The sequence below is a fragment of the Nymphalis io genome, chromosome 28, assembly GCF_905147045.1.
Source record: "Nymphalis io chromosome 28, ilAglIoxx1.1, whole genome shotgun sequence".
Taxonomy (NCBI): Eukaryota; Metazoa; Arthropoda; class Insecta; order Lepidoptera; family Nymphalidae; genus Nymphalis; species Nymphalis io.
This window is the reverse complement of record NC_065915.1, coordinates 4,293,210-4,316,147: the sequence shown is the minus strand read 5'-3', so window position 1 is coordinate 4,316,147 and position 22,938 is coordinate 4,293,210. Positions and strand designations below refer to the sequence as shown.

General features: G+C 34.4%; 2 protein-coding genes across 2 annotated transcripts; both read right to left on the bottom strand.

The window, feature by feature from the left end:
- Positions 1-1,572: 1,572 nt before the first annotated feature.
- On the bottom strand, positions 1,573-7,631 carry LOC126779019 (RNA-binding protein 8A-like). The gene is made up of 4 exons (XM_050502769.1): positions 7,624-7,631; positions 2,198-2,309; positions 1,775-1,888; positions 1,573-1,677 (listed from the first exon to the last, which is right to left on the bottom strand). Exons 1-4 carry the CDS (start codon positions 7,629-7,631, stop codon positions 1,573-1,575), a joined length of 339 nt encoding a protein of 112 aa, XP_050358726.1.
- A 2,424-nt stretch (positions 7,632-10,055) lies between these two features.
- Positions 10,056-22,182, bottom strand: LOC126779018 (RNA-binding protein 8A-like). The gene is made up of 4 exons (XM_050502768.1): positions 22,178-22,182; positions 10,681-10,792; positions 10,258-10,371; positions 10,056-10,160 (listed from the first exon to the last, which is right to left on the bottom strand). The coding sequence occupies exons 1-4, from the start codon at positions 22,180-22,182 to the stop codon at positions 10,056-10,058; spliced, it is 336 nt and encodes a 111-aa protein (XP_050358725.1).
- Between the last annotated feature and the right edge of the window lie 756 nt (positions 22,183-22,938).

Sequence of the window (22,938 nt, the reverse complement as noted above, 5' to 3'; positions counted from 1 at the left end):
TACAGTGGATACTTTCACATATTGGAATCATGGGCAACGAGGAAACTGACAAAGCAGCAAAACAAGCTATTCATGACGGAATTCCTTATCAGTGGATACCTTTACATAGTGAAATTTTAAATAAATTCAAGAAAACATGTAAATAAAACTGGCAGGAATATTTTGATGAACGATCGCGACATAAAGGTATATGGTACAAGACAATTGTATGTGAACTTACTCATTGCCCATGGTTTCAAAAAATTAAAAGTAGGAGAAAAAATATTGTGACATTTATGAGACTTCGTTCCGGTCATATTCCGTCAAACAAATTTAATTTTATGATGGGCAAAACCAACACCAATAAATGCGTACAATGTAACTGCATGGATGATGTTTATCACCGATTGATGGAATATGCGCGGAATGCGTCGTTTCGGCCCCGTTTATTAAAATCATATAATGTGGGTACATGTAATAGTTGGCTTGTGGTACCATCATCAAACGAAGCTAAGCTATTATTGAAAATGTGTATATAGAATACTTGCTCATTTTCGATAATACCTTATATAGAAAAGTAAAGATTATGGATGTATTATATTATTGAAGTAATGTTAAGTTAATTAGGTGTTAAGTTGTTTTGATTTAGTATAATTATTATGTGTTTTGCTTGTACGGGGGTGACATAGTCAATCTGATGACTAAACTCCCAGGTAAAATAAAGGAAAAAAAAATTATTTATATATTATATATCATAATTATGTTTAGAAATTGGGTAGGAAGATATTGTATAGACAATTTCATACGCAACATTGTTTCTTTCAGTGCACGGCACAAAATAAATTATAAACACAAATAGGCAAAGATTATTCCTGAATATGTTATACTATTTTCAGTTCATTGGTGGTAAATAAAAACAAATAATATTATAGAAAGACATATATTAAATAGATAAGCGATAAGTCTCAGCTTAGATAATGAATTAACTATGCACCGCACTTTAAACACACACTTTAACACATGCTTTTCCTAATAGAAAATAAGTTTTTTTCAATCGCACTTTAAATACTTACTAGTTTTCTTAATAAACTACTTAAATATATTCTTTATCACTGTTTCATGACTTATAAAACCAGTATTTATATTTAATCGATGTTTTGTCTGAGAGTGCACAGAAAAAGTAACGTAATTTAAGAATAATGTCTTAACTTGACTATGACCAGTAAAAAATATAAAAAAAAAGATAAAATTTGTTCATAAGCATCACAAAAGTCAACAGTTTGAAAAAAATTATAAAATGTTTTGCGTAATGAAGTCAAAATAAGTTACAGTAAGAACATAATCTTTTATTAACTTTATTTAAAATATAAAAACTATTGAGGAAAAACAATCTCAGCAAAAATAAACCTATTTTTTTGACAACTTACTATTTCATAAAAATCTTTTCTCCAGTGTTAAATTTTATGTTAATTTTTGTTGATTCATTCATATATTAATAGTAACAAGATATTGAGACTATTTACATTTAATATGATACGTCCAGATATATATTTTAAAGTGCGATACATAATAAGAGTTAAAATATAATGTCGACTATCGTCGTTTCTTGTGAGTTTTAGTGGGCCCCTTTACAAAGCACCAGTCTACTGATATCGCTTGTCCGAGAATATCAGTTCCATGGAGAGCCTCGCGTGCACTCTATAGGAAAAATACAAAATTAAAAATTTCATTGACTAAGCACATTTACTATCTAAGTGGAACTAAACATAACCATTAATATTAAAGTAAAACTTACAGCTGCCTGTTTGTATGTTTTATATTCAACTAAGGCATAACCCTTAAGGAAGCCAGTGCGCCGATCAAGATTCAAATGAATGTTTTTGATTTCTCCAAATTCTGAGAATTGGTTCTACAAAGAAAATAAAAAAATAAATATATTTTTTTTTATATCCATACTTGTATTAATATGCGGCTTATTTTATATGGAGCTGAGATAGCATAGTAGCAAGAACAAAGAAAATGTTGCATGATCAAACTCGGAAAAGCATGACTGAAGATTAACAAATTTAATTACAATTTATAATTCATCTCATGCAGGAAAATATTGTGTGCAAAGCTCCAAACCTTCTCCTCAAAAGAGCAGGATGCCAATCTCAGCAGTACGTCATTTACAGGCTGTTTTACTTCATATAGTTGGGGGTAGAATTTTAAGTTATACCTGTATATCTTCTTCCTGGGCTTCCTCATGTACATTGCTTACAAATAAGATCCAACCGTCCACAGACCTCTGTGGTCCTGGTGTGTTACCCTCTGGAGCAAGACTGTCATATCTAGAAACAAACACATATACATTTTAATATTACCATATTTTTAAATTAGATAAATTTGTATATAAATTAGATAAAGCTGAGATGGCCCAGTGGTAAGAACATGTGATAAATAAGAGTTATTTAGTTATTTTTTGTAACATGTTCATAATGTTCTAGGGCATTTTGTGAAAGTTTGTACACTTAACTACAGAGGTTTTGCTACAAAATCGCTTTGATATCTTATTGGTAATAGAAATCGCATTTAAATCAAAATGATACACAGACAATGAGGTTTTACAGATATGATATACATTCAAAGTATCAATTTATGTTTTTGTCAATTTAAATTTATACCTAATGTAAACTAATCTCGTTAATATAATACTTATCTTCTTTAAGATGTTTATATGACGTATTTAGTCCACCGCCACACTTTTTTCGTATGCTACACGAATGTGTTCTGAATCGTTTCTATAGATCAGCGATACTCAACCTTTTCTTTATAGGGGCTGCAAACAAGTGTTAATCATGGTGTCGCGGGCCGCAAACCTTTATCGCGTATATTTTAACATTTTTTTATCATTTCACGACTTTTTAAACACTGCAGTATCCGCAACAAGCAGTTGTTTAAGTCCAATTATTTAGGTGTTAATAAAAAGCTTTCAAGTTCAAAATATATCAAAATAAAGTAACATCCAAGTGGGCCAACCACAAAAGCCCGGCGGGCCGCAGGTTGAGTACGGCTGCTATATATGATAACGATCGACTAGCTAATATTAGTGTTGATAAACTAACTATATGGGCTTTTTTGTCGTTTGCACACATTGTATGTATACATAGGATACAATATGGTCCATACAAGAACACAAAAAGTATGAATAAAATAATAGTGTCCTACTCAGGGGCGTAGCTTGCCCTTGATGGGCCCTGTATTAACATTTGGGTGGCTTTTCTTCCTAACTGCGGCGATGCCTTAATGGAAGGTAAAAAATTTCACAGAGAAACAAAAGTACACCTTTTCTATTGCATAAAGGTTCAATTGCTTTTTTTTAATTTGAAGTATTTTCAATGATTAAATTATTATTGACATCGTGATACATTATTATAATTTGTTTTCTTTTTTTTATTTAGTTTTTCGCTGTATTGTTCTATTGTTTTATTTCTATTACATATGAAGCGCTGAACCAATTTACCAATGGAATATAAAGTGACATTACCAGTATCATCCCCATTATTATCATTATCATGTATATGCTTGTAAGTATTTAACATTATTTATGTTGTAACATAATGAACACAAAGTAAAAACTCTATTATACGTCAATGAGTCCCTCAAATTTGACAATACTCGAGCCAATGGAACCTCGACGCTCGTGCTACGTGTTAATGCTCAGCCAACTAACGGTAACGGCCATGATCTTGTAAACCTCGTTCTTGTTATAAACAGTTATCACTTCGAAGCCAAACACAATATTGGCACCCTTCCTGTTGACGTCTTCCTAAATTCTTAACTTGGAGTTGTCTACCGATGTGGAAGACAACTCCAAGTTAAGAATTTAGGAATCATGGCTCAAGGGCAGGAACGGAAGAAGGTTGCCTCAACTCTAATGAATGCTCAACTAGCCCGCTCGCATACTGTGTTCACAATAGTTATTCATATGAAGGAAAACAGTTTAGAAGACTTCCCCTAGCTTCCTAGGCTGTTTTCCTCCTCAAAATTGCATATAAACAAAGATTAAAGATATAGAGAGAGAGAGGGCCTGAGAGTGCGTGGATCTGTTGATTGGTAAAGTTTACCTTTAGATTATTTTACAATCTTTCATCCGTTCAAGGCTTCCTGTAAGATTCGTCACAATTAAGACGAATTTTACAGGAAGCTTTGAAGCGATAGTCGATACTACATTGGTGCGATCCCGCGAACCTGATTCACCGACAGATAATCTAGCCAACGCGATGCAGATTTCGCTACGAAATGTAAAGCGCCATCTATGGAACGTAGTAATCATTGTGTGACGTGAGCGTAAGGCGACCTAAAATATTATACGTCGGTAACACAGATAAACAATTTTTATTTATTTTATTTTATTTATTTATTTATTTTGAACAAATTATACATATCTTAAACAATAAATACGATAGGAAATACATTAGTATAAAACTGTGTCGTAGCTACTATCGCCCTCCAATTCGACAGCACATTTATTTATTATTTGTTCATTATAAAAATAACAATCAAATATCATTTAATTTAATAACACAATAACTAATAACAAAATATACTATATACATATATACATCTAAATACATATACTATAAGGAAGGGATGGGGTAGGAAGAAAGAATAGGTTAGGTCAATGTTATATTGATCGTTTTAGTAATGCTTCAGTCTCATCATAGCCCAAATTGAGGAGCCGGTTGGTCATTTGAATTTTACACTGGTAAGTCGTAAGTGAGAAAATATTGTTCTTCTTATTTATTCTATTATATAAAATTGAGCTCAAATAATTGTATTGGTGACTTGCCATCGCTGATTTAAATGGAATGGTCTGGCAAACCCTATCACTTCTGCGTTTGTTAGATACAAACTTATTATAGGGAATATTTTTATGCTTACGAAGAATTGTTTGCAGTATATACAGTTGACGCACTGTGAGAACTTTACAAGATTTATATAGTTCAATTGTAGGGAAACGGATAGGCTGAGAGATCATAATTTTTAATAAAAGTCTTTGTGCTCTCTCTAATCGAAGTATATTGATCTTAGCAGCACCTCCTCACGCTGTGATACAGTAAGTGATATTAGATTGCACAAGTGCGTAATATACAGTCTTTAAATATACATTATTTTCCTTATACGTGAAATTACAGATTGAATGTGATCATTCCAATTTAGCCCCTCATCTATTGTTACTCCGAGATACTTAATGGTCTTAGTGCGAGAGATTTTATTACAGTTGCAAGGAACCTGGTATTCAGAACAATTATGAGCGACTACAGGAAATGACGTAGCCGGTAAAGTATAGCTGAAGCCAAAAGTCATGTAATGCGTTTTATCTATATTAAGAGTCAATAAGTTACAGGACAGCCAGTTCAATACGATAGCAAGGGCCAATTCTGCCTTATTTCAAGCATCTGATCAATTCTTACCATGGACAATTAGTGAGGTGTCGTCGGCATATGTTACGAATTTGCTGTTTGGTAATTTAAGCTTGCACAGATCATTAATGTTGACCAGGAATAAAGTCGGCCCTAGTCGACGCTGCCTTGAGGAACACCAATGAAAAGATCTTCCTCATCACTTACTTGATTATTTATAGAGACATATTGAGTCCGTTCGCTAAGATAACTTTCGAAGATACTTAAGGCCAATCCTCTGACACCAATTCTATCCAATTTCTGTAGTAATAAAGGTATAGAAACGGCGTCGAATGCTTTCGACAAGTTCAGAAAAATGCCAATGGTGTTCTTATTATATGCCAATGGTGTTCTTATTATTATAAATGTTTTGGACCGTGTCGTTAATCATACTCATTACGGCATCTTCCGTGGATCTGCTAGTTCTGAACCCGTATTGATTATTAACCAATATGCCGAAATTGTTTAAATAAGAGATAAACCTACGATTAAGGATCTTTTCCAGTACTTTCGAAAAAGTGGTCAGGACCGAAATGGGTCTGTAGTTATTGACATTGTCCTTCGCTCCATTCTTATGAATAGGGTGGACGATGGCCTGTTTAAAGACCCTGAGGAAAACTCCTTTAGTCAGACAAAGATTAAAAATATGTGTAAGCAAAGGGGTAAAAATAGGTTCAGAAGTTTTCACAATAGATGTTGTAATTCCGTCCCAACCCACCGCACAGCTATTTTTTAGATTTCTCCGGATCAGTTGAATTAGAGATGGCCGAAAAATCACAGATCGCAAGGTCAGCAACGATAGCGACCTCATTGACACGAATATAACTACCAGCAGATTTAGTAGGTTTCAGTTTAAAGTCACAGTAAAAAATAACCAGAACATGATCTGTAAAAGCAGCGTCAAACATAACAGTGGTGGTGTTTTTGTTACTTCTTAGGATGACATGAACAAGACATTTCTCATTTCTAGTTGGGTGACATATGCAGGCAGCATTCCATGGATGGCAGAGATGTTAAGGTAATCATCCATACGAGGATCCTTAGTAGCTGGGTTAATATTAATGTTTATATCTCCAATGATTGCTAACGTTTTAAAGCTCGATGAACTAAGTAAGACTTTATGAAGACTGTTAATAAATGAAGAAATGTTGTAGTAAGAAGAGGAGCGGTAAATGGCTACTAGAGCAATATCAGAACGAAACTAGACAGTTAGCTTCCGCAAAAAGAAACTCCTCAACACGACAATCTAAACCGCTTCTGAAGTATGCAACGACGCCATCATTTTGGTTAGTGTACTGTGACTTAAAAGAACTGAAACCCGGTAACGTAGGTAAGACTGAGACATTTCTTAACCAACATTCAGATAGAAAAAGCCTGCGTCAACCTGGTTGTTCAATCTAATTAACAAAACCAAGAGTCTATCGAAATTGCAGTTTAAGCTTCTTATGTTAACATGAAAAACCTTTAGCCCCGTTTTGCATTTCAAAAATTGCCACACTGCTCAGGACAAGATATTATGAATTCTGAAGCTGTTATAGCTTCAATATTTTCGTTAATTAAGTTTATATCATTCATAAAGAAATATTATTGAATTTAACAATGGTACGATTTACAGTAGTTCTAGGGACAGAGATTCGATTCTTTTTTTGTTTTTCTTTTTTTATCTTAGCTTTACTCACTAAATATTTTGGAATATTATCAGCAAATGAAAGATTTGATAAGACTGAAAAAAGGAAAATAAGGTAAGGATGTTTTTTTTTTTTAATAATAATATCCGGGGACATTTTTCAAACACAGCCATCTGATCCCAAATTAAGCTTGTACAAAGCTTGTGCTATGGAAACCTATGCTATGTTTTGTGATGGATATATATGTATAAATATAAGGATTATAATATTGATCTAAATGATTATAAAAAATTAACAACATAGAAATGTAGGAATAGGAGCTAAGATTAAATATGAAAAAATCATTCATTAATATAAAAAGCTTACGAAGAACAAGTAACATGCATCTACAGCAAATAGCGAAGTTTGTGACACCTAGTCATTTCTTCAATTTTAAGGAATCTAGGTCCAATTCTTTTTTTATGTGAATTAGCTGGTCACCTTCTTTCTTACGAAGAAATATTTTGCCATTGGACGTCCAGCAATAGGCGTACTCATAAGATTTGGCAAAATCACGACTGAGATAAAACAACCTCTTCATTTTAGAAGAAAGACTTTCCGAGATAAGAATCGGTTTGGAGTTAATGGTTTAAAAGAATCTATCTATATCGGGCTAAAGAGTCACCTAAGTAAATTGGACAAAGTACAAAATCAGTCAATGCGAGTTATTGGCGGCTTTATCAGAACCACACCAATACATGTCATGGAGAGTGAATTGTATATACAACCTCTAAATATCCGAAGGAAATATCTTGCCGGTAAGTTTGTGCTAAAGTCTAGGTCTGTCGAAAATAACGTAACTGTAAATGTTTTAAAAGATCTAAACGATACGTGTAGTAATTATTACTGGAGAAATAAAAAACTTCCTCTGCTCGTTACAGTCTACACAAAATTTATGCCATTATTCTGTTATATCATAAAAAAAATTACTATGTCATTCTCTCCATACATGGGTCAGTGGTATAGACTTATCTAATAATATATTTTCAGTAGTAGAAGGAATAGCGATGTCAAAAACACTGTGTAAGAAATCAGACATGTTAATTAGCTGTCTGACACTTCTAGATAACAAATATAAGTCGTTTTACAAAATTTTTACCGACGGATCTAAGGATACATTCGGTTCAGGTACAGCAATCTTTGACCCTCAGGCAGATATAAGAATTAAATTTAAAATTAAGGCATATCTATAATGCATAGTGAGCTGATTGCAATTTCGGAATCATTATCATATGCGTCATCTTGTGCCGGAAGTCAGGTTGTTATACTGTCTGATTCAAAGAGCGCCCTTTTTCATTTGGCTCGGTTAACCTCGACCTTTCGAGGATACCCGGTAGCCTATGATATTTTAGAGTCCATATGCAATTGACAAAGTGCAAATAAAACAATAATTATCCAGTAGAAACCTTCACATATTGGAATCATGGGCAACGGGGAAACTGACAAAGCAGCAAAACAAGCTATTCATGACAGAATTCTTTATCAGTGTATACCTTTACATAGTGAAATTTTAAATAAATTCAAGAAAACATGTGAACAAAACTGGCAGGAATATTTTGATGAACGATCGCGACAAAAACGTATATGGTACAAGACAATTGTATGTGAACTTACTCATTGCCCATGGTTTCAAAAAATTAAAAGTAGCAGAAAAAATATTGTGACATTTATGAGACTTCGTTCCGGTCATATTCCGTCAAACAAATTTAATTTTATGATGGGCAAAACCAACACCAATAAATACGTACAATGTAACTGAATGGATGATGTTTATCACCGATTGATGGACTGTGCGCGGAATGCGTCGTTCCGGCCCCGTTTATTAAAATCATATAATGTGGGTATATATAATAGTTGGCTTGCGGTACCATCATCAAACGAAGCTAAGCTATTATTGAAAATGTATATATAGAATACTTGCTCATTTTCGATAATACCTTATATAGAAAAGAAAAGATTATGGATGTATTATATTATTGAAGTAATGTTAAGTTAATTAGGTGTTAAGTTGTTTTGATTTAGTATAATTATTATGTGTTTTGCTTGTACGGGGGTGACATAGTCAATCTGATGACTAAACTCCCAGGTAAAATAAAGGAAAAAAAATATTTATATATTATATATCATAATTATGTTTAGAAATTGGGTAGGAAGATATTGTATACACAATCTCATACGCAACATTGTTTCTTTCAGTGCACGGCACAAAATAAATTATAAACACAAATAGGCAAAGATTATTCCTGAATATGTTATACTATTTTCAGTTCATTGGTGGTAAATAAAAACAAATAATATTATAGAAAGACATATATTAAATAGATAAGCGATAAGTCTCAGCTTAGATAATGAATTAACTATGCACCGCACTTTAAACACACACTTTAACACATGCTTTTCCTAATAGAAAATAAGTTTTTTTCAATCGCACTTTAAATACTTACTAGTTTTCTTAATAAACTACTTAAATATATTCTTTATCACTGTTTCATGACTTATAAAACCAGTATTTATATTTAATCGATGTTTTGTCTGAGAGTGCACAGAAAAAGTAACGTAATTTAAGAATAATGTCTTAACTTGACTATGACCAGTAAAAAATATAAAAAAAAAAGATAAAATTTGTTCATAAGCATCACAAAAGTCAACAGTTTGAAAAAAATTATAAAATGTTTTGCGTAATGAAGTCAAAATAAGTTACAGTAAGAACATAATCTTTTATTAACTTTATTTAAAATATAAAAACTATTGAGGAAAAACAATCTCAGCAAAAATAAACCTATTTTTTTGACAACTTACTATTTCATAAAAATCTTTTCTCCAGTGTTAAATTTTATGTTAATTTTTGTTGATTCATTCATATATTAATAGTAACAAGATATTGAGACTATTTACATTTAATATGATACGTCCAGATATATATTTTAAAGTGCGATACATAATAAGAGTTAAAATATAATGTCGACTATCGTCGTTTCTTGTGAGTTTTAGTGGGCCCCTTTACAAAGCACCAGTCTACTGATATCGCTTGTCCGAGAATATCAGTTCCATGGAGAGCCTCGCGTGCACTCTATAGGAAAAATACAAAATTAAAAATTTCATTGACTAAGCACATTTACTATCTAAGTGGAACTAAACATAACCATTAATATTAAAGTAAAACTTACAGCTGCCTGTTTGTATGTTTTATATTCAACTAAGGCATAACCCTTAAGGAAGCCAGTGCGCCGATCAAGATTCAAATGAATGTTTTTGATTTCTCCAAATTCTGAGAATTGGTTCTACAAAGAAAATAAAAAAATAAATATATTTTTTTTTATATCCATACTTGTATTAATATGCGGCTTATTTTATATGGAGCTGAGATAGCATAGTAGCAAGAACAAAGAAAATGTTGCATGATCAAACTCGGAAAAGCATGACTGAAGATTAACAAATTTAATTACAATTTATAATTCATCTCATGCAGGAAAATATTGTGTGCAAAGCTCCAAACCTTCTCCTCAAAAGAGCAGGATGCCAATCTCAGCAGTACGTCATTTACAGGCTGTTTTACTTCATATAGTTGGGGGTAGAATTTTAAGTTATACCTGTATATCTTCTTCCTGGGCTTCCTCATGTACATTGCTTACAAATAAGATCCAACCGTCCACAGACCTCTGTGGTCCTGGTGTGTTACCCTCTGGAGCAAGACTGTCATATCTAGAAACAAACACATATACATTTTAATATTACCATATTTTTAAATTAGATAAATTTGTATATAAATTAGATAAAGCTGAGATGGCCCAGTGGTAAGAACATGTGATAAATAAGAGTTATTTAGTTATTTTTTGTAACATGTTCATAATGTTCTAGGGCATTTTGTGAAAGTTTGTACACTTAACTACAGAGGTTTTGCTACAAAATCGCTTTGATATCTTATTGGTAATAGAAATTGCATTTAAATCAAAATGATACACAGACAATGAGGTTTTACAGATATGATATACATTCAAAGTATCAATTTATGTTTTTGTCAATTTAAATTTATATCTAATGTAAACTAATCTCGTTAATATAATACTTATCTTCTTTAAGATGTTTATATGACGTATTTAGTCCACCGCCACACTTTTTTCGTATGCTACACGAATGTGTTCTGAATCGTTTCTATAGATCAGCGATACTCAACCTTTTCTTTATAGGGGCTGCAAACAAGTGTTAATCATGGTGTCGCGGGCCGCAAACCTTTATCGCGTATATTTTAACATTTTTTTATCATTTCACGACTTTTTAAACACTGCAGTATCCGCAACAAGCAGTTGTTTAAGTCCAATTATTTAGGTGTTAATAAAAAGCTTTCAAGTTCAAAATATATCAAAATAAAGTAACATCCAAGTGGGCCAACCACAAAAGCCCGGCGGGCCGCAGGTTGAGTACGGCTGCTATATATGATAACGATCGACTAGCTAATATTAGTGTTGATAAACTAACTATATGGGCTTTTTTGTCGTTTGCACACATTGTATGTATACATAGGATACAATATGGTCCATACAAGAACACAAAAAGTATGAATAAAATAATAGTGTCCTACTCAGGGGCGTAGCTTGCCCTTGATGGGCCCTGTATTAACATTTGGGTGGCTTTTCTTCCTAACTGCGGCGATGCCTTAATGGAAGGTAAAAAATTTCACAGAGAAACAAAAGTACACCTTTTCTATTGCATAAAGGTTCAATTGCTTTTTTTTAATTTGAAGTATTTTCAATGATTAAATTATTATTGACATCGTGATACATTATTATAATTTGTTTTCTTTTTTTTTATTTAGTTTTTCGCTGTATTGTTCTATTGTTTTATTTCTATTACATATGAAGCGCTGAACCAATTTACCAATGGAATATAAAGTGACATTACCAGTATCATCCCCATTATTATCATTATCATGTATATGCTTGTAAGTATTTAACATTATTTATGTTGTAACATAATGAACACAAAGTAAAAACTCTATTATACGTCAATGAGTCCCTCAAATTTGACAATACTCGAGCCAATGGAACCTCGACGCTCGTGCTACGTGTTAATGCTCAGCCAACTAACGGTAACGGCCCGCAACGTAAACGTTGGTTACCTGGTGTATTGCTAACACCGATTTACCTTTTTCCGTCATTGATTTATTTTCAAAAAGGAAGACAGTTGTTTATATCACCCCTTAAGCAACATTTATTGGTAAATGTATCGCTTAACACATATTAAACATATGCAATATATTTCATGTAATTCTAATAAAAATATTTTATCAAGATATACCCCGTAAAAATTACACAAATTGAAGTAAATAATAGATAACACTACATTAAGTGGATTTCGTTTATCAGGGGGAGCAGTTAATCCGCATCCCCAGCATTGAAAGACCAAGCCATCGTCTGGATGTTCTGATTTTTGATGACGCATGTACTCCGTGTGCCGACCACGCCTAACACAGACCGGACAGAGCAACTGCTCGTCTACTCGTATTGACAAGAGGATGCTAAAATCTCCCTCCCCAAAAAGTTCACGTTGACGTCCTTCACGTTGTGGTTCCTCCTCTATATGGCCAGACCAAAGTGTAGTAAAAAAAAGCGAACACAATTATTGCTATGATATTGTTTTTGGTAATTGACTAGTAAATGCAATACTGTCAATTTGATCTCAGGAAGAACTGATGCTGTTTAATATATGGCCTCGTCCTGCGGCAAAGAAAACACAAGTCCATAACTTAATTTTCAGATATCTAGTTGACAGAACAGGTACTACTACAGACAAAAAGTACTACACACACTTTGATCTTAGTCAAAAGGCCGAGAAGCAAATTATTTGACTTACTTTCTTTTTTTTTTATATGTCCGGGATGGCAAATGACTCTACTCCACCTGATGGTAAGTAGTAGTAGAGTCCAAACGCGACGACGGCCAGTACAGTCGGGAAGAACGTTCTGTACTAGCCGTCACCGCTTTGCCGGCCCGCAAGATGCCTCTTCACGCCTCGTTTGAAGGAACCCGGGTTGTAAGAGGAGGGGAACACGTGAGCTGGTAAGGAATTCCATTTTTTGGTAGTGCGACAAAGAAAGGAGTTGCCAAATTTCTTTGTGCGCGATGGAATTGATGTCACAGTTAGGCGGTGACATCGAGAACCAGCTCGCGTGGACTTAAGAAGGAAGGGGGAAGCAGGAATTAGAGAGAATAATTCCTCAGAGCACTCGCCGTGATACAGTCGATAGAAAGCGCTCAGTGCTGCTATCTCGCGACGCAATTGTAAAGGTTCAAGGGTGTTTGTGAAAGTTGGAACAGGCGCGCTAACACAGGAGACAGCTCCGCTGCGCACTTCTTCAGCACTATGGCTGGTATTCCATCGGGACCGCTAGCTTTCCGTACATCAAGTGATTGCAGCTCCGCACGCACATCACGTTGCCTGATTTTGATGTCAGGCATCGTATGGCCACATGAAGGTATTGTAGGTGGCAGCGCACTACAATCATCGATGACGGAATTATCGGCAAAGAGTTTAGCCAGGAGATCAGCTTGCTCTTGCGGACTGTGAGCTAGCGATCCGTCCGGATTTCTGAGCGGTGGCAGCGAAGGTTGGCAGAAATTGTTTTGCACCGACTTGGTCAGACGCCAGAAGCTACGGGAGCCCCTAGGAAGCGAATCAAGATCATGACCAATCTGTACAATGCGCTGTACATCCGCTCTCATGTATGCCTTTCTACAGGACTTGGAATTTTTATTGTAGTTTGCTTTCAGTGAGTCAATGTTAGATGCCCTGCTAATGCAGCCGTTGATCCACTCGCGGCATGCCGCCTGCTTAGATGATACAGCATTACACATTAGTAAATTCACGAGTGAACCAACGGTTACGCGTACCCCTACTGACGAGATCTGAGCTAGGAATGTAGTATTCCATTCCCAACATGGTCTCGTCAGCAACAGCAGCGGCACTAGCTGTCGGGTCATTCCCACTGAAGCAACGTTCCTTCCAAGGGACCGACGCATAGTAATCGCGCATACCGTTCCAATCTGCTGACTTAGCGGGCTAGTTGAGCATTCATTAGAGTTGAGGCAACCTTCTCCCGTTCCTGCCCTTGAGCCATGATCTTGTAAACCTCGTTCTTGTTATAAACAGTTATCACTTCGAAGCCAAACACAATATTGGCACCCTTCCTGTTGACGTCTTCCTAAATTCTTAACTTGGAGTTGTCTACCGATGTGGAAGACAACTCCAAGTTAAGAATTTAGGAATCATGGCTCAAGGGCAGGAACGGAAGAAGGTTGTCTCAACTCTAATGAATGCTCAACTAGCCCGCTCGCATACTGTGTTCACAATAGTTATTCATATGAAGGAAAACAGTTTAGAAGACTTCCCCTAGCTTCCTAGGCTGTTTTCCTCCTCAAAATTGCATATAAACAAAGATTAAAGATATAGAGAGAGAGAGGGCCTGAGAGTGCGTGGATCTGTTGATTGGTAAAGTTTACCTTTAGATTATTTTACAATCTTTCATCCGTTCAAGGCTTCCTGTAAGATTCGTCACAATTAAGACGAATTTTACAGGAAGCTTTGAAGCGATAGTCGATACTACATTGGTGCGATCCCGCGAACCTGATTCACCGACAGATAATCTAGCCAACGCGATGCAGATTTCGCTACGAAATGTAAAGCGCCATCTATGGAACGTAGTAATCATTGTGTGACGTGAGCGTAAGGCGACCTAAAATATTATACGTCGGTAACACAGATAAACAATTTTTATTTATTTTATTTTATTTATTTATTTATTTTGAACAAATTATACATATCTTAAACAATAAATACGATAGGAAATACATTAGTATAAAACTGTGTCGTAGCTACTATCGCCCTCCAATTCGACAGCACATTTATTTATTATTTGTTCATTATAAACATAACAATCAAATATCATTTAATTTAATAACACAATAACTAATAACAAAATATACTATATACATATATACATCTAAATACATATACTATAAGGAAGGGATGGGGTAGGAAGAAAGAATAGGTTAGGTCAATGTTATATTGATCGTTTTAGTAATGCTTCAGTCTCATCATAGCCCAAATTGAGGAGCCGGTTGGTCATTTGAATTTTACACTGGTAAGTCGTAAGTGAGAAAATATTGTTCTTCTTATTTATTCTATTATATAAAATTGAGCTCAAATAATTGTATTGGTGACTTGCCATCGCTGATTTAAATGGAATGGTCTGGCAAACCCTATCACTTCTGCGTTTGTTAGATACAAACTTATTATAGGGAATATTTTTATGCTTACGAAGAATTGTTTGCAGTATATACAGTTGACGCACTGTGAGAACTTTACAAGATTTATATAGTTCAATTGTAGGGAAACGGATAGGCTGAGAGATCATAATTTTTAATAAAAGTCTTTGTGCTCTCTCTAATCGAAGTATATTGATCTTAGCAGCACCTCCTCACGCTGTGATACAGTAAGTGATATTAGATTGCACAAGTGCGTAATATACAGTCTTTAAATATACATTATTTTCCTTATACGTGAAATTACAGATTGAATGTGATCATTCCAATTTAGCCCCTCATCTATTGTTACTCCGAGATACTTAATGGTCTTAGTGCGAGAGATTTTATTACAGTTGCAAGGAACCTGGTATTCAGAACAATTATGAGCGACTACAGGAAATGACGTAGCCGGTAAAGTATAGCTGAAGCCAAAAGTCATGTAATGCGTTTTATCTATATTAAGAGTCAATAAGTTACAGGACAGCCAGTTCATTACGATAGCAAGGGCCAATTCTGCCTTATTTCAAGCATCTGACCAATTCTTACCATGGACAATTAGTGAGGTGTCGTCGGCATATGTTACGATTTTGCAGTTTGGTAATTTAAGCTTGCACAGATCATTAATGTAGACCAGGAATAAAGTCGGCCCTAGTCGACGCTGCCTTGAGGAACACGAATGAAAAGATCTTCCTCATCACTTACTTGATTATTTATAGAGACATATTGAGTCCGTTCGCTAAGATAACTTTCGAAGATACTTAAGGCCAATCCTCTGACACCAATTCTATCCAATTTCTGTAGTAATAAAGGTATAGAAACGGCGTCGAATGCTTTCGGCAAGTTCAGAAAAATGCCTATGGTGTTCTTATTATATGCCAATGGTGTTCTTATTATTATAAATGTTTTGGACCGTGTCTTTAATCATACTCATTACGGCATCTTCCGTGGATCTGCTAGTTCTAAACCCGTATTGATTATTAACCAATATGCCGAAATTGTTTAAATAAGAGATAAACCTACGATTAAGGATCTTTTCCAGTACTTTCGAAAAAGTGGTCAGGACCGAAATGGGTCTGTAGTTATTGACATTGTCCTTCGCTCCATTCTTATGAATAGGGTGGACGATGGCCTGTTTAAAGACCCTGGGGAAAACTCCTTTAGTCAGACAAAGATTAAAAATATGTGTAAGCAAAGGGGTAAAAATAGGTTCAGAAGTTTTCACAATAGATGTTGTAATTCCGTCCCAACCCACCGCACAGCTATTTTTTAGATTTCTCCGGATCAGTTGAATTAGAGATGGCCGAAAAATCACAGATCGCAAGGTCAGCAACGATAGCGACCTCATTGACACGAATATAACTACCAGCAGATTTAGTAGGTTTCAGTTTAAAGTCACAGTAAAAAATAACCGGAACATGATCTGTAAAAGCAGCGTCAAACATAACAGTGGTGGTGTTTTTGTTACTTCTTAGGATGACATGAACAAGACATTTCTCATTTCTAGTTGGAGTGACATATGCAGGCAGCATTCCATGGATGGCAGAGATGTTAAGGTAATCATCCATACGAGGATCCTTAGTAGCTGGGTTAATATTAATGTTTATATCTCCATTGATTGCTGACGTTTTAAAGCTCGATGAACTAAGTAAGACTTTATGAAGACTGTTAATAAATGAAGAAATGTTGTAGTAAGAAGAGGAGCGGTAAATGGCTACTAGAGCAATATCAGAACGAAACTAGACAGTTAGCTTCCGCAAAAAGAAACTCCTCAACACGACAATCTAAACCGCTTCTGAAGTATGCAACGACGCCATCATTTTGGTTAGTGTACTGTGACTTAAAAGAACTGAAACCCGGTAACGTAGGTAAGACTGAGACATTTCTTAACCAACATTCAGATAGAAAAAGCCTGCGTCAACCTGGTTGTTCAATCTATTTAACAAAACCAAGAGTCTATCGAAATTGCAGTTTAAGCTTCTTATGTTAACATGAAAAACCTTTAGCCCCGTTTTGCATTTCAAAAATTGCCACACTGCTCAGGACAAGATATTATGAATTCTGAAGCTGTTATAGCTTCAATATTTTCGTTAATTAAGTTTATATCATTCATAAAGAAATATTATTGAATTTAACAATGGAACGATTTACAGTAGTTCTAGGGACAGAGATTCGATTCTTTTTTTGTTTTTCTTTTTTTATCTTAGCTTTACTCACTAAATATTTTGGAATATTATCAGCAAATGAAAGATTTGATAAGACTGAAAAAAGGAAAATAAGGTAAGGATGTTTTTTTTTTTAATAATAATATCCGGGGACATTTTTCAAACACAGCCATCTGATCCCAAATTAAGCTTGTACAAAGCTTGTGCTATGGAAACCTATACTATGTTTTGTGATGGATATATATGTATAAATATAAGGATTATAATATTGATCTAAATGATTATAAAAAATTAACAACATATAAATGTAGGAATAGGAGCTAAGATTAAATATGAAAAAATCATTCATTAATATAAAAAGCTTACGAAGAACAAGTAGCATGCATCTACAGCAAATAGCGAAGTTTGTGACACCTAGTCATTTCTTCAATTTTAAGGAATCTAGGTCCAATTCTTTTTTTATGTGAATTAGCTGGTCACCTTCTTTCTTACGAAGAAATATTTTGCCATTTGACGTCCAGCAATACGATACGATACGGCGTACTCATAAGATTTGGCAAAATCACGACTGAGATAAAACAACCTCTTCATTTTAGAAGAAAGACTTTCCGAGATAAAAATCGGTTTGGAGGGGCTATTTATTCCGAGTTTTACTGTTGTTAATACATTTTTTTTTCTGCTCGGCTCGATTTCTTATACATTCTGATAATCTTCTCTTTCATCATATATTTTTAATTATAATTGAAAATAAATAAAAAAAGTTTTATAGATTCAAAACAGGTGCATTATATATGTTGCTATTTTATAGTTGATTATTTCGTTTTCATTTAAATAAAAAGCGTAATGCTTGCGTGTTAAATACATAAAATCATTTAAAGTGTTGATTCAGTTTGACAAAGAAGATAGTGCTGAGGAATTAATAATTAACAAATTCTTTAATAAAAATAGATATAGGACATATAAAACTATGGAAATAAATCATACGTATGGAGTGATAAAAGCCATAGATTTAGACCGTACTGATGAAGAAATTTTAGAAAGTTTATATAGTAGTATACCAATTATGGGAGTAAAGAGGTTAAAACGCAGAAATAGTTCGGATGGAAGATGGGAGAATAGTGAGGCTATGAGAATATGTTTTAAAGGGTCATCGTTACCATCAAAAATTAAGATGTTCGACACCACAGTAATAGTAACACCCTTTGTATTCCCTGTTACGCAATGTTCTCGATGCTGGAGATACGGACATACGATCAATATTTGTCCATCTAACAAAATTGTTTGCCCGAAATGTGGTGACAACCATCAAAATTGTGAGCAATCTTCTCACAATTTCTTCTTTCTATTTGTAATCACATGGCTATGACCAGAATATGCCCCATTTATAATAAAGAAAAATGAGTCCGAGAGCTAATGGCAGAATTTAATTGTACATACAAAAAGGCACTAACTATTTATGTTCCACCCAGCCCCCCTCCAGCACCCGTTATTTCACGTCAAGCATTTTCAACAATTAATAAAACTAACGATTCGTCTACAGTTAATGGTTTAAAAGAATCTACCGTAGATGAAAATCTCACAAGGTCATACGCTGAAGTCACCAAAAACAAAATTAAAAACCAAAAAAAAAAAACTAAGGAAGGCCGGAAAAGCAAACGTCTAAAACGATGATAATATAGAAATAATGGAATTTAACAATTTGGAGACAGTGGAAGATAGATATTCGGAAGCAGAAACAGTACGCAGTGAAGAACAAGGATATAGAAAAAAAGGGAATACATACAAAGATGAGCGAGGATTTGTTGAATGGAAATCAGTACTAAAAATGCTAAAAGATAAAATATTAAATAGTGGTTTGACGTGGGAAGAAAAGATTAAAGAATTCTAAGTATAATTTATGAAGCTGTATTATCGACTATAGTGAGATTAATATCGTAGTGGCCATGTTTAAAATTCTTAAGCCAATATGGATAGGAACAATATTCCACAATCTATAAACATACTCCAATGAAATTCTCAAAGTCTACGACCAAAGATACCAGAATTAGAACTAATATCAAATCAGGAAAAAAATCCATATTGCCTTAATCAGTGAGACTTGGTTAGATCCGGACAGCTGTTGTCATTTAAGTGGGTATAATATTTTTAGATCAGATTGCAGAGACGGATTTGGAGGTGTAGCTATAATAACACATTGGTCTATAAAAGCTCAACAAAAATATATGGATATTTCGAACTCAGGAATTGAATATACATATGTTAAAATATTTAATTGCGGTGACACTGAAAATATAGTATCTATATATTGCCCACCCAACAGGTAACACCTCTTTTCAAGACGGAATGGATTTTTTTCTAAGTTTAATAACAAGACTATAATTGCAGGAGATTTTAATGGGCATCAACGTAATTGGTCCAGGAAACATGATACACGATGCTGTCAGATTTTTGATGCACTATTAGAGAGTAATTGTATTTCTCTAAATAATGGCAGTGACACTCGCATAAAAATAGTCAATGGTCTGGTTCAGAGAACAACTCCTAATATACCATTAGTATTTGAAGACATAGCTATTAAATTAACGTGGAATGTTTTGAATGAAAGCCTAGGAAGTGACCATTTAATGATAAAGATTAAACTAGATAAAAAACTTAGGCTACACAGTTAGGAAGCGAAGAAATTTTAAAAAAGCAAATTGGACATTATATAGAGAAGTCATCAAAAAGCCCCTTCTTGAGTATTCAATTCCTAGCAACAATCAACTTGCATATAACAAGTTCATAGCCATAGTCAATGCAGCTGCAGAAGAAGTAATTCCATACACGAAAATTTTTGAAAATCCAGCAAGATCAAGTATTTTTAAGCCAAAACCTTTTTGGTCACAACATATTTCGTCGTCAGTGGCTTAAGTATTAAGAGACGCTTAGCCTTAGCAAAATTTAGAAGAAATCCCACTCCTCACAATCTTAATAGCCTGCAAGAAAAGATAGGACAGACACAAAAAGATATTAGACGTGGTAGATACAAATCGTGGCAGAATTTTTGGGATAATATTAATGAGGAAACTTCATATTGTGAGATGTGGATTCGTATGAAATGGATCAAGGGCTACAAATCCACTCAGAATGTTATAGATAACGAAATTGCAGAAAGCTTACTACGAAGCCCAATATTTAAGTCCGATAATGTGAAGCTTAAAACTCCGATTACGGTACAGGAATTAAATAATTGTTTAAAACGATCAGATACAGCACCAGGGCAAGACGGCATAGCTTATTCAATGATTTATTATTTGCCCCATTCTGGTAAGAATATACTTGTCACTTTATATAACCGGTTTTTATCAGAAAGTTTCATCCCTAAGCAATGGAGGAAAGTTACAATAGTTCCTGTACCGAAACCGGGAAGGGATAACAGATCAGTATCCGGGTGGAGACCTATTGCACTAATATCTTGTGTCTGTAAAATATTACATACTACATACATATAATGACCCGTAGATTAGATTGGTACCTTGAAAAGAACGATTGTTTTTCATATGAAACAGTAGGCTTTAGGAAGTCGCGTTCTTGTTATGACAATCTGGTCAGACTAATAACTCGCAATCAAATCGGATTTACTAAAGGTTTCGCGACGGTTGGTTGCTTCATCGATATAGATAATGCCTATAACAATGTCAATGTCGCAAAGCTATTGAACCTTGTTGATGATGCCGATGTTGGAGCTTTTCTGTGTCGATATCTATGGGAATATCTTCGTGAAAGAATTTTAACTATTCCATTTGGTAACAGTCAAAAATTAACCCGCACTTCAGCAGTAGGCTTACCACAAGGTGATCCTTTATCTCCGTTAATGTTTAACGTGGCTACCAGAAGAATTTGTCGAGAAATTTTACAAGTATTCATCTCGCAATATGCCGACGATTTTGTTATATATAGTTCAAATAAAATAGTCAATGTGGCGGCAAACGATATTCAAAATGCGTTAGATGTATTTTGTAATCACATAAAAGAAATTGGATTAAGTATGTCTCAACAAAAAACCAAAGTTTGCATCTTTAGTAAATGCAGGTCTAGAAGTAACACGGCAATCCAATTGTTAAACAATAATTTTCGTTTACAAGAAGTCGATAGTGTTAAATATTAGGGAATGTGGTTATATAGAAGCTTAAAATGGGGTAGGCACATTAATGAAATTAGAGACAAAATTCTTAAATTTTTAAATATTTTTAAAGTATTAGCTGGTAGTAAATGAGGCATTCATCCAATGCACCTACGTCGACTTTATATTTCAATTATCCGTAGCAGACTTGATTATGGTAGTTTCTTATACGATATCGGGCTAAAGAGTCACCTAAGTAAATTGGACAAAGTACAAAATCAGTCAATGCGAGTTATTGGCGGTTTTATCAGAACCACACCAATACATGTCATGGAGAGTGAATTGTATATACAACCTCTAAATATCCGAAGGAAATATCTTGCCGGTAAGTTTGTGCTAAAGTCTAGGTCTGTCGAAAATAACGTAACTGGAAATGTTTTAAAAGATCTAAACGATATGTGTAGTAATTATTACTGGAGAAATAAAAAACTTCCTCTGCTCGTTACAGTCTACAGAAATTTACGCCATTATTCTGTTATATCAAATAAAAAATTACTATGTCATTCTCTCCATACATGGGTCAGTAGTATAGACTTATCTAATAATATATTTTCAGTAGTAGAAGGAATAGCGATGTCAAAAACACTGTCTAAGAAATCAGACATGTTAAATAGCTGTCGGACACTTCTAGATAAAAAATATAAGTCGTTTTACAAAATTTTTACCGACGGATCTAAGGGTACATTCGGTTCAGGTGCAGCAATCTTTGACCCTCAGGCAGATATAAGAATTAATTTAAAATTGAGGCAGGTATATCTATAATGCATAGTGAGCTGATTGCAATTTCGGAATCATTGTCAAATGCGTCATCTTGTGCCGGAAGTCAGGTTGTTATACTGTCTGATTCAAAGAGCGCCCTTTTTCATTTGGCTCGGTTAACCTCGACCTTTCGAGGATACCCGGTAGCCTATGATATTTTAGAGTCCATATGCAATAGACAAAGTGCAAATAAAATAATAATTATCCAGTGAATACCTTCACATATTAGAATCATGGGCAACGAGGAAGCTGACAAAGCGGCAAAACAAGCTATTCATGACGGAATTCCTTATCAGTGGATACTTTTACATAGTGAAATTTAAAATAAATTCAAGAAAACATGTAAACAAAACTGGCAGGAATATTTTGATGAACGATCGCGACATAAAGGTATATGGTACAAGACAATTGTATGTGAACTTACTCATTGCCCATGGTTTCAAAAAATTAAAAGTAGCAGAAAAA

Excerpts from the sequence above, each read along its gene's own strand:
- LOC126779019 (XM_050502769.1), bottom strand. Across the intron at positions 1,889-2,197 it reads CCCAGGAAGAAGATATACAG|AACCAATTCTCAGAATTTGG; the intron begins GTATAACTTAAA and ends TTTTCTTTGTAG. Across the intron at positions 1,678-1,774 it reads AAACATACAAACAGGCAGCT|AGTGCACGCGAGGCTCTCCA; the intron begins GTAAGTTTTACT and ends TTTTTCCTATAG.
- LOC126779018 (XM_050502768.1), bottom strand. Across the intron at positions 10,372-10,680 it reads CCCAGGAAGAAGATATACAG|AACCAATTCTCAGAATTTGG; the intron begins GTATAACTTAAA and ends TTTTCTTTGTAG. Across the intron at positions 10,161-10,257 it reads AAACATACAAACAGGCAGCT|AGTGCACGCGAGGCTCTCCA; the intron begins GTAAGTTTTACT and ends TTTTTCCTATAG.